We start from the raw sequence: 11,079 nt of genomic DNA, 5'->3' as shown, positions 1-11,079 counted from the left end.
AAAGGAACCAAACAGAACAGAAGAGAAGAAAAGCAGAAAAAATTAAAATGCGCACAAAAAACGTGAATTACAAAACAAATACGCTTAAAAGCATAATAATAGTAATAGTAATAATAATAATAATAATAATAATAATAATAATAATAATAATAATAATAATAATAATAATAATAATAATAATAATAAGCAATATAAGTGTCTAAACAAGACAATTATTATTATTATTTTCTCTTTGTAATACAATATAGTATGTGCATTTGTTGTAGAGCCAACTTGATTTAGTATTTCTTAGGACAGAAGCCATAGACCGACGGGGAAAATGCAACAATGGGGAATATGACTATGAGTGTATGGAATTGGAATTGTTCTTTTTCTTTTAGGACTGATTCCTGTGTTGGAGTAAAATGACATTTGTGTATAACAAACCCATGGAGAACATCGCCCCTAGTGGTACTAGAGTGTACCATCTACCGAGTGTATCAAAAGTACTGTTCCTCTATATTCACCAATTTAAACAAGATGCAACTTTACAGAATACTTAATTTAGACACACACGCGCGCATATCTAAAATAAAAAGGCCCATTGCAGACATAATAAAATGTTCGAGTTGTAAACAGTGGCAACTGGTTAATTGGTATGGTAGCCAAATATGTAATATGAGGGGTTTTTTTGTTTTTGTTTAAAGAAATACATCCATTGTGTGTGTGACCGACCGGCAGCATGCCTGCACACTGCTCCTGTACTTGCTCTATTCCAGCACACTGCTCTTCTACTTGCCCCATTCCCGTAGTACTTGCCCCATTCCCGCAGTACTTGCTCCATTCCCGCAGTACTTGCCCCATTCCCGCACACTGCTCTTGTACTTGCCTCAATCCCGTAGTACTTGCCCCATTCCCGCACACTGCTCTTGTACTTGCCTCAATCCCGCAGTACTTGCCCCATTCCCGCAGTACTTGGCCCATTCTCGCACACTGCTCTTGTACTTGCCTCAATCCCGCAGTACTTGCCCCATTCCCGCACATTGCTCTTGTACCTGCCCCATTCCCGCACACTGCTCTTGTACTTGCCTCAATCCCGCACACTGCTCTTGTACTTGCCCCATTCCCGCACACTGCTCTTGTACTTGCCTCAATCCCGCAGTACTTTCCCCATTCCCGCACACTGCTCTTGTACTTGCCTCAATCCCGCAGTACTTGCCCCATTCCCGCACACTGCTCTTGTACTTGCCCCATTCCCGCACACTGCTCTTGTACTTGCCTCAATCCCGCAGTACTTGCCCCATTCCCGCACACTGCTCTTGTACTTGCCCCATTCCCGCACACTGCTCTTGTACTTGCCTCAATCCCGCAGTACTTGCCCCATTCCCGCACACCGCTCTTGTACTTGCCCCATTCCCGCAGTACTTGCTCTTGCGCTGCGCTGTCTGCATCTCTGTGTTGCGCGCCCAGCCTGTGCCCATTGTGCGGAGGGATCTCATACGGACTACACCCACAGCACTGCCGCTCTGCCGGGCTTCTTTTGCTCCACAGCATTGGCCAAATTGTGGCATAGACTAGAGACTAAAGGGGGTTTTGACTATTAGAAAGCCTTTTGTGTGGCCACTTATTCAGCGCTTTTAAAATATTAGTTAATTTTCTTCAGAATGTCTTGGCAAAGCTACGTGGATAATCTGATGGCCGATGGTTCCTGTCAGGATGGCGCCATTGTTGGATATACGGACGCCAAATATGTTTGGGCATCACATTCTGGTGGTACTTTCTGTAATATCACGGTAAGACATTTCAGTAAAGTGGGAGATGTGTAGGTTATGACAGAAGCCGCTGTCTTTATTGTCTGTGCACACGCGTGTCTGTTAGCATAAAGCTAGCTCATCCACAGTGGCCTATGAGAAAAACCAATGACGGGATTATCGTCTGACCGCGTGTGGATCCTGCATTTCTCTCACATTTTACCTTTCAAGTCATTTGACATTCTTTTGGAACGTTGGTGATAATTTGTCACCGATTTGCTATTTACATATTTCAAATGTGTGGTTTAATCAGGTCTGTCTAACCAAAACAAGGACCATGTTCCAAAAGCTAAAACCATTAGCTTGGACTTTTTTTTTTTTTTTTTATTGGTTTGCCTTTTTTGTTGTCGTGCATGAATAAGATTTCAGTTTAACAACTCCAAATTTGTCAAACTAAGTACAGACGCTTTATTTATTGCTAATTTAAACATGTTTTGGTGTAGTGAGCTATTGCAGCTGACTTACTTATTACTTATTAGTTTGTCTTTCATCTGATAGTATCATCTTTTTATGTTCCAGTCCCAAGAAATCGACTCTCTTATTAGCAAGGACAGGACCTCAATCTTCACACATGGACTGATCCTAGGCTCAAAGAAGTGTTCAGTTCTTCGAGACAACCTGCAGGATGATGGAGAATGGACAATGGACATCAGGACGAAAAGCCAAGGAGGAGAACCTACCTACAATATCTCTGTAGGAAAAGCAGGCAAAGGTAACTAATCAGCAATTTTAAGAATACCAGGATAGGCTTTATTTATATATATTTTTCATCAACTACAAATTTTAATTAATTGTTTGTCAAATTATAAGTGTTTAGTTAGACTTAATAAATCTTTTTTTTTTTTAAGATTTGACTTCTTTAAACTGTATTTTTTTTTCTATCCATTCCTTTTCAGTTTTGGTTCTTGTTATGGGAAAAGAAGGAGTCCATGGAGGCGGATTGAATAAGAAGGCCTTCTCGATGGCAAAATACTTGAGGGATTCAGGCTTTTAATGTTTTTCAAGTTGGCTTAGTTCAAATTGTGGGACACAAAGAAGAGAAAAGAAAGGTTGCTGTTAAGATTTCTCCTGCAAGCAGTCAAATGTCATGGAAACTTTTAATAGCTATGAGGAGTGGTAAGACTGTCATCTCTGGTCCCCCTTGGTTCTCTGAAAGGGGAAGACACTTACATTTTGTTAATTTCTCTTTTCCTCCTCCAGTATTGCTTTTTTTTTGTCATGGGAAAGGAGATGTCTGTTGTGGAAATAATCTGAACGCACACACCATGGCTGAGTACCTGAGGAAGTCTGGATATTAAACACCTTTCAATCAGCATAGAAACCGGCCTAATATTCCACACTGACTTTTATGTTGTGTTGTCCCAGTCAACTTTTTATATGAAGGACTTTATGTTATCGTCAACCTTTTTTTTTTTTGTCAGTCATACATTTCTTGTTTTTGGCACTTCCGTAATGGCATGTGGTCCATCAAACACTGTGTAACAAAAGTGAGAAACTGATTTGAATAAGCCTTGTATAATGTCACTCATGTGAGAGACATGTACCAATTGTACTTTAAATAGTTGAACAGGGATGCCAAATTTAGTTTTTTTTCCATTAGCATGGCATTAAAGTTGCATGTTCTCAGTTCTGAAATATTTTTTTAAGCTAGACATTTAGCCAAAACAAACATCTTGACAGCCATCACCCATATTCTAAATAACTGACCACTCCTCTTTGTGTGTACCATATTCCCCCCCAGAGTCCTACTCCATAACATCATATTACTGTTGTAAATGAATGTGCTCAAAGTTGATGTAGTGTTGGCCTTGTTTGACTGTTGTGTTGAGATCAGCATTACCAAGATTTCAAAGCCACAACCTGCAGCGCTGAAATGGACATTCCAGTATGAAATTTGGGACTGGTCCATTTGTTTTTGCATTTGTGTAAATCAGACCAAGTCACTTTTTTCTTCTTGAGGTGGTTACATAACTTTTAATCGCCTGTGTAGATTAACACTACTTGTACACACTAATTCTGAGTTTGGCTTCATATCATTGATCAGCTGTTCAGCATTGTTATCTGAAAATACTATTGATGCATTTTGATAGTAAAACTGGCTGTTTGCCTTTAACATCAAGGACTTCTTTGTGTTTTAGACATGAAAAATGTATTCACAAATTGTCATAGTATGGTGCTTAGAAGTATATTTAAAAAAAATTAAACGATGCTCTGTACACTAAACATACTGAAATGGTGTTGGTTGGAAGAAGAACATTAAAACATTGTCTTGTGCATTTCTTTTTAAGAGAAATTGTGTAACCGTGATAGTAGCTACTGTTGGCTTTTTACCTGTAGCCACATTAATAAGTGCGACAACAGTAATAAACTTTGTATAGAATGAAATGTAAAATAAATTAAAGAAGGCAACATTTTGTAATTTTCAGTTAAGCATTCTGGTTAATTAAATATGCAACTAACATTTGACATAATAATGAATAAATACATATTTCACACATACTCAATTACTATTTCTATCAGGCTAGTTGAAAAAACTACTACAGACAGTAATTTGTGCTGTTTTTTTTTTTTTACATTTTTAAGCATCACGCAAACACTTGACTCCATGCTGATTGGTTGTCCTACAGAAAGTGAAGGTTAGACTTCCTGTTCCTAATTGATTCATAAGCAGCACCTGCCACAGTTAGAGCTCTTTATGTCTGGCTTTCGATCAGACCATCCAGTTCCAGTGGTTCACTGCTAAGACATTTGTTTGCTATAGTTTATTTTTTGTTTTACTGTTTCATTGCACCAATGGCGTGTAGAAACAACAGGAATAGTGCAGTTGTATTCTCTTTAGGGCTCCTTTTATTATCTTCTCTTTGCCAATGTATAAATCATACAAAAAAGAAATTCCCAGAAAATAGTATATCACTCAGCGAAATACCTCACTGGCACCATGGGAAACTGTTAATTGGACTGAAAACTGAACAAGGTGGCAAATCTAAGGAAGCAGAAGACGCTGACTTGGATTATCAGTCAGACATGAGTAAGTGGAACAGTAATATGGATCGGCAATGTTTTCAAATGTAATTATAAACTTCTCATTAGCCTGGGAGGTTCCTGGGCGTCATGCAGTACAAGAACATGGCTTTCCAAGATACGACAACACTGCAGTGAAACGACTTCTGAAAATGCAGCCAACAGTGGACTGCTCCGGAAACTACATGAGGCTTAAAGTACAAGATGCTGATTCAAAACCAGGCGCTCTACTTTTTGTGGACAGAGGTGAGAAGCTGCTGTTGTTTGTGGTTGAGATAAAATAAGTATTAATTTTTAGATGAATTGCTTTTTTGCAGGTGATCTTTCACCCCTTTCTCTGTCCAAATTGCCTAAAAGCTGTGGTTCTAAAGTTAGCTCAACACGTCGAGATCTAGTTATGGTGGCCCCTTATGATGGTTGCTTTGTTATTGTTGAAGTAAGTAGTAGTCTTTGCGCATGCACTTGCTTTTCTAAATGTATGCCTTTTCTATGTTGATACTTGTTTTGGTTTTAGGAGTCCTGTTATGTACTTCCATTGCTCTGGTTTGGATTACCAGTGCAAATGTCTTGCCCTATGAGTCAGCCTTTGTCACCCTCATCATCTAACCCTCCTATGGTAACCTGCCACGCTGAGGGAATGGTAGTAAAAACTGATTGGACCTCTGGGCTTTCAGAAATAAAAGTGAACTGTAAGTGTTCCCATCAGCTAATCCTCTAAAGTCTTAAGTTGTGTTAATGTGCAGTCTTCCTCAGTAAATGGTAACTGGGAGCCACTGATGAAAGCCTCACCTAGATGTGGCCTTGGTGCAGTTGACCATCCAGAGGGCATTACCATCTCAATTTCCTATAAACCCTGCATGAAGAAAAAGGTACTTTTATTTTAGGAACTGTTCTGACTGAAATGCTGTAAATGGACAGTTATTTTTAATCCATTTTTATTTTTAGGATGGAATTTACAGTATGAGCTTTTTAAAGGACGATGAAGTCAAGGTCTTTTGCCCCTCACTGGCTTCAGCTGACCATCCTAAACTGATGCGACATGTTAGACTTGTTTCTAAACCTGCCCCCACTCAAAATGTGAAAACCACTCTCCAGGTCCCAGAATATCCTTTACCACCTCCCCCAAGCCTTACATGGAACCAGTTTTACCCTTATCATTTGTACATGCAACAACCACAAGCTGTTCAACCACCAGTACCCCAACCAACTGACGATAAGATGGTAGGACAACCATTTTATCCGGCATACCCAGTTCATCCTCAGCCTGAAAAGCAAAACCCAGGGAGTGTGCCCCCTGGCTTGGATGAAAATCTTGGACATTATTATTCCTTGTTCTATCCTAACATGCCCCCTCTACCAGAACATCCATCACAGCTTGATAACCACTCGCTGGATGTAACTCAACTTCAATATCAAGAGTGGGATTTGTCTGAGCCTCACCCAGCCCATCCATTTTATTATCCACAAGATCCGGTGAAACGCACAGCAACTCCTGAGCCTGCTGTACTACCAGAGCCAGAAGATCCTGTGCCACCTGTTTATCTGTACCCTTTTTACTATCCCACAGAGCAGCCACAAGCTACAGCTACTGCCAGTCCACCAGCAAACCTTCCACAACAGTATCAGCTATTTGGTCCATACTACTACCCCCTTCCCTCCCAGCACACACCTCACATAACCACTATCCCCACACCCTTACCCACACAAAACCCACAATACCCTCCCATCTCACATCCGGGTAAAGTTGTTATCTTCCCACAAAATGCCAAACCTGAAACCAGACTACCCCTAGACTGTCCCCAGTACTGCCAACTCGGACTTCCCTATTGCTGTCCACAAGTTGCGTTCCATCACCACATGTATCATTTTGTTCCACATGAGCAAAATGGAAATTACAATCCTCAGTTTCTCCCATCACCGGGGTTCCCAAAAGAGTTGAGACCCAACTTTGTCTACACCTCATCACAAGGCCCCCAGGAAGCACCTGTCCCCCCGCCAGCCTTCACTAATCCACTTGTATCACCTCAGTTGTATCCACTCAAAGGACTGTATGAAGGGCATGCATACAACCAACCACTAGAGGGCAATCCTTCTGCACATTCTGAAAACAAGCCCAGTGACCAAACCCATTCTCAACCTGCTTCTCATCACTTTGAGCCCAATGCTCATTTTCTCTATAGGGACCATGATACTCTCTGGAATCATCAAGATCATAATCCTGAGCCTCCAAATGGAGCTCCTTTGCATTACTCTGAATATTTTGACCCAGTGCAGAGAACAAACATGCATTTACCTTATAATATGCAGTCTTCACAGCAGTCCGATGGCCCAAATGTGAACCCACGACCTCTTTTGTCTAGGATTCGTCAGTATGTACATCAGCCAGTTAACAATGCTGATGGAAATGGGCCAGAAAGTTTGGTTTTCCGTAGTCAGCAGGATCCTCAGTTGGTTCCTTATCACACGCTTCAAGAACAGGACAACTTTTCTAAAAAACGACCTACTGAAGCCCTGCGAAGAACGACCAAACGTGAGGGGACTGAGAGTTTTGTCTCTGAACCAAAGGGCTACGTGCTCCTTCAACAGGGTCCACCAGGCAGGGAGAGTGGCAGCACTGTCCAGCCCTCACCATACAACCCTGTGGTTTTGGGCCAAAATCTTAAAAATAATTTCCCAAATAGATTCCTAAACCTCAAAGAGGAATCTGAAGGCTTGAAAGTAGAGAATGAAAATTCTGGTAATGCTGTTTCAACTCTGGGAGACATGTCTGGATCTTTGCCACAGACTACTTCTGCTGGTCATAATTCAGCACCTACTGTCAGAGTGAAGCCTACCATTAAGTCTGTCAGATTTCCTCAGAGGCTTTTCTCACCTTTTGGTTACAGGCATAGAACTTCACAACATAATGTTCCCCAATAGTCCTTTTTTTTATCACACTTGAAGGATTACAACAAAAAACATGTATGTAACATCCCTTCTTAATGTTGGTAATTTAATTTTAGCTCTAGTACATGACTAACATTATTTGTCTTTCAGGAACGAAGCTGCCTGTGACAAGGTGAAGTCTGTACGATAGTTAATGTGTATATTAAAAGATTACCTAAAACTAATGTTTTGTGTCTATACTTGGTTATATTAAAACTTTGTTAAAAGTTAAGATTGAGATTGTTGGTTGGCATTGTAAGCATAAGGTATAATTGCTGTTTTAAAGGGCATGTTGATGTGACCAGTTTATCAGTCAGTGAGTTCATTAAAGTCATTGACTACATTGTTTACCAATGTCAAACAGTGGTGTTTTGCAATTGCCTTCATGGATGATTAATAAATGTGAGGATTGGGCTTGTAAAAACTAAAGAATAGAAGGAAAAGTCTTTACTGCGTCCATATATTTAATGACCATAAATACACGTACTTCAAAACAATGGAGTAGATCCAAACCTCCTGGGTAAACCTTTTGGATTTGAACTGAACACACAATGGTTTACAATGGTCTAATGCACAGGTGACAAATGCATTGTAAGGTGTTCTTGCTTTAAAGGCATTGTTGGTTTCTATTTTCTAACCCTAAATCAGTCAAAGAATCTAATCCGTCCTGGACAGACTGGCACAAGAGGTACTGGGGCAGCCTGAGCAGCAGGGGTGTCAGCAATAACTGCAGCCACATCCCTCTTGAACAGTATATGGCGATCCATACTGCTTGATGAATCGGAGGCTGAGTCTGCGGCAGGAGCAGGGTCTGCAGCAGGAGTAGGGTCTGCGACAGGGTCAGCCTGACTGGGGTCTGCGGCTGGAACAAGATCAGCTGTGACTATGGCGGGGGCTACAGGTACCACCTCAACTGACTCTGTTGACTCAGTTGACAGGAGGATCAGATGAGAGCTTTTAGCCATCAGTTTGTGGTGTCGCAGACCATGCACTGGTGAAAGGTTGCCTGAGTGCACATGCACTGCTGGAGGTACAGGTGCAGGGCTTTTGCTGTCAATGATCTGAAAAAGCAGCAAACCAAGGAATGTTCTGTGTAGCAGTATATGGATACAACTGGATATTTGATTTCAGTATAATTTACCAAGCTGGGGAACATCTTGCAGTCTACTGTGTGCTGAGAGTTCAATCCTCTGGCAGTACATATGCCACGGGTCTACAAAGAGATGGATGGTATTATGTTCAGTCATTGTGTTTATTGTTCCATATATTTGTGTTTGTAGTTCTTACGGCCATGGTATCGTTAAGGGGCTCACACACATCTCCAGTACAGTTGGCCTCCACCACAACATATTCGGCTATATAAATTGGCCTACCAGACACAACCTGTAACAATGCTTTATTTGAGGTATCCCCCTGAAAGTGTCAATACAGTTTGATGTGTTTTTGAATTGCTGACCTGTGATGACATCCTTCCAACCTCCAGAAGGGAGAAAGTGTCAGTCTTTGTCAGGTTGTTAAATGTATCCAAAGAGGCCTGAACAAAGTTCAGGGCATCGGTGTCATTTAGGGAGAGAAGGGTAGGACAACCCAGACAAATATCTTCTTTTGACTCTGATAAAAAAAAAAAAATATATATATATATACATTTAGATTAATTGGCATATAGTATAAAGTATAAAGAATATAGTTCACCTTCTGTTTTACACTTAAATGATATAACGGTCAAAGCTCCACTGATGTTTTTTAAGATCACATCACAGTCTCCCTCCACAGCCTGAATACCAAAAAATAAATAAATAAATAAATAAATAATAATCTAATCTCCCAAGTCTACTTCACTGTAAATAAAACACATTTCTCACAGTCAGTTCTTTGGGCCGAACGGTGCAGTTTGTGATGGGTGTGGGGTCCAACACATGACAGACTGTCTCCAGGAGGTCAATCTCCACAGCATAGATACTGTCTCCATTTGGCTATATAAAGACAAAACACACTTAATGCAGCTGACAGCATGCTATAAAACTACTATAACTATGAATACTGTAGTACCTTGGTAATGATCTTGATGTCTTCAATCCTGTTAAGCTCGTACCTGTAGCCATGACTATGCAGAGAATTTAGGTGGTCCCTGGCTGCCACCGCAACCTCTTCTGCCTCTGGAGAGTCACATTCTGGACGTAGCACGTTGATCTGGGCCCATGTCCCTATCAGTAGTCCCAAAGCCACTACAAACCTTAAGCACTGCATTGTTTTTGGGAGAGTGAAGCTCTCACTGGTGTAATAAGCAGAATGTTAGACACAGAAGTGAGGCTCACACTGTCTGTGGGTTATATATGGGCAACTTTGAACACGAGGCAACAGCCAAGGTAAACATTTTGAACAGGCTCCTGACTGCTGCGTCACTTTGAGGTCATACAACCAAATGTGTAATAAAACACTTATATTTACTAAATGCTGATTGTATTTACAATGTAGAGAGTGTGTATGTTACATACAAATAATACAGTAATTTAACGAAATATCGCCTCAAAATACTGAATAAAATGAGATTCTCTCAAAAAGGTTAATTCGGTGGGGTCACAGAGTGAATGATCAGCTACTGTTTCAATGAGTCCTCAATGAAAGTTCAGTCAGGAGGATGTTTGTTTGTAATATTTGCTCAGTCTTGGCAGATGCTGCAGGTTCACAACATGTCATTTAAGGCCAAGTTACAAAGGCTGTGTGGGTAGTCTGTACTACTTTTTACTTTTATTTGAGGTATCAGTTCTTCCTACTCCTCTACATTTTATTAAAGGGCTGAAAAGTAATCTACTGTTTGTCATGAGTTTTTAGCACTTTCATTGGGCCATTGAGTCTTGAGTTGAAGTCCAGACTTCGAGCAAAGGGAGCTGCCTATAGGCCTAAATATGGAAGCCCGTTTCCGCCATGAAAAAAAAAATAAAAGCCCCACAGAAAGTCGAAATTACGAGTTTAAAACTCGTAATTATGAGTTTAAAACTCGTAATTATGAGTTTAAAACTCGTAATTATGAGTTTAAAACTCGTAATTATGAGTTTAAAACTCGTAATTACGAGTTTAAAACTCGTAATTTCGACTTTTAAAACTACTAATTATGAGTTTAAAACTCGTAATTAGGACTTTTAAAAGTATGAATTATGAGTTTATAACTCGTAATTTTGGGAATGTAACATTTACAAAAAGTGAACCTCATCAATTTTGATTAAATGAATTTGGTATTTTAATAATTTCCTCAATAAACCAGCGGGGTTGTGACCAGCTGGCACTCTGCTCAGACCAGGAAAACGAGCGCTCACAGACACAGAGCACAGCTCATGAGTGGTCA

The 11,079-nt window shown here is 40.4% G+C and overlaps 3 protein-coding genes across 3 annotated transcripts; 2 read left to right on the top strand and 1 right to left on the bottom strand.

The window, feature by feature from the left end:
* The first annotated feature begins 1,406 nt into the window (after positions 1-1,406).
* Positions 1,407-4,204, top strand: LOC117385065 (profilin-2-like). The gene is made up of 3 exons (XM_033982313.2): positions 1,407-1,772; positions 2,310-2,502; positions 2,687-4,204. Exons 1-3 carry the CDS (start codon positions 1,644-1,646, stop codon positions 2,782-2,784), a joined length of 420 nt encoding a protein of 139 aa, XP_033838204.1. The 5' UTR covers positions 1,407-1,643; the 3' UTR covers positions 2,785-4,204.
* Positions 4,205-4,485: 281 nt separating this feature from the next.
* LOC129457005 (bromodomain-containing protein 4-like) lies at positions 4,486-8,144 on the top strand. Its single transcript, XM_055228456.1, has 7 exons — positions 4,486-4,818; positions 4,881-5,057; positions 5,129-5,247; positions 5,326-5,500; positions 5,565-5,680; positions 5,757-7,772; positions 7,848-8,144. Exons 1-6 carry the CDS (start codon positions 4,584-4,586, stop codon positions 7,728-7,730), a joined length of 2,796 nt encoding a protein of 931 aa, XP_055084431.1. The 5' UTR covers positions 4,486-4,583; the 3' UTR covers positions 7,731-7,772; positions 7,848-8,144.
* A 41-nt stretch (positions 8,145-8,185) lies between these two features.
* Positions 8,186-10,050, bottom strand: ahsg2 (alpha-2-HS-glycoprotein 2). The gene is made up of 7 exons (XM_033982310.2): positions 9,786-10,050; positions 9,599-9,709; positions 9,429-9,510; positions 9,193-9,347; positions 9,024-9,119; positions 8,878-8,949; positions 8,186-8,797 (listed from the first exon to the last, which is right to left on the bottom strand). Exons 1-7 carry the CDS (start codon positions 9,981-9,983, stop codon positions 8,381-8,383), a joined length of 1,131 nt encoding a protein of 376 aa, XP_033838201.1. The 5' UTR covers positions 9,984-10,050; the 3' UTR covers positions 8,186-8,380.
* Positions 10,051-11,079: the final 1,029 nt, after the last annotated feature.

This window comes from Periophthalmus magnuspinnatus, chromosome 17 (genome assembly GCF_009829125.3).
Source record: "Periophthalmus magnuspinnatus isolate fPerMag1 chromosome 17, fPerMag1.2.pri, whole genome shotgun sequence".
In the NCBI taxonomy this organism is placed as follows: domain Eukaryota; kingdom Metazoa; phylum Chordata; class Actinopteri; order Gobiiformes; family Gobiidae; genus Periophthalmus; species Periophthalmus magnuspinnatus.
Note: the sequence above shows the minus strand (reverse complement) of the source record. Positions and strands in the feature narration are given on the sequence as shown.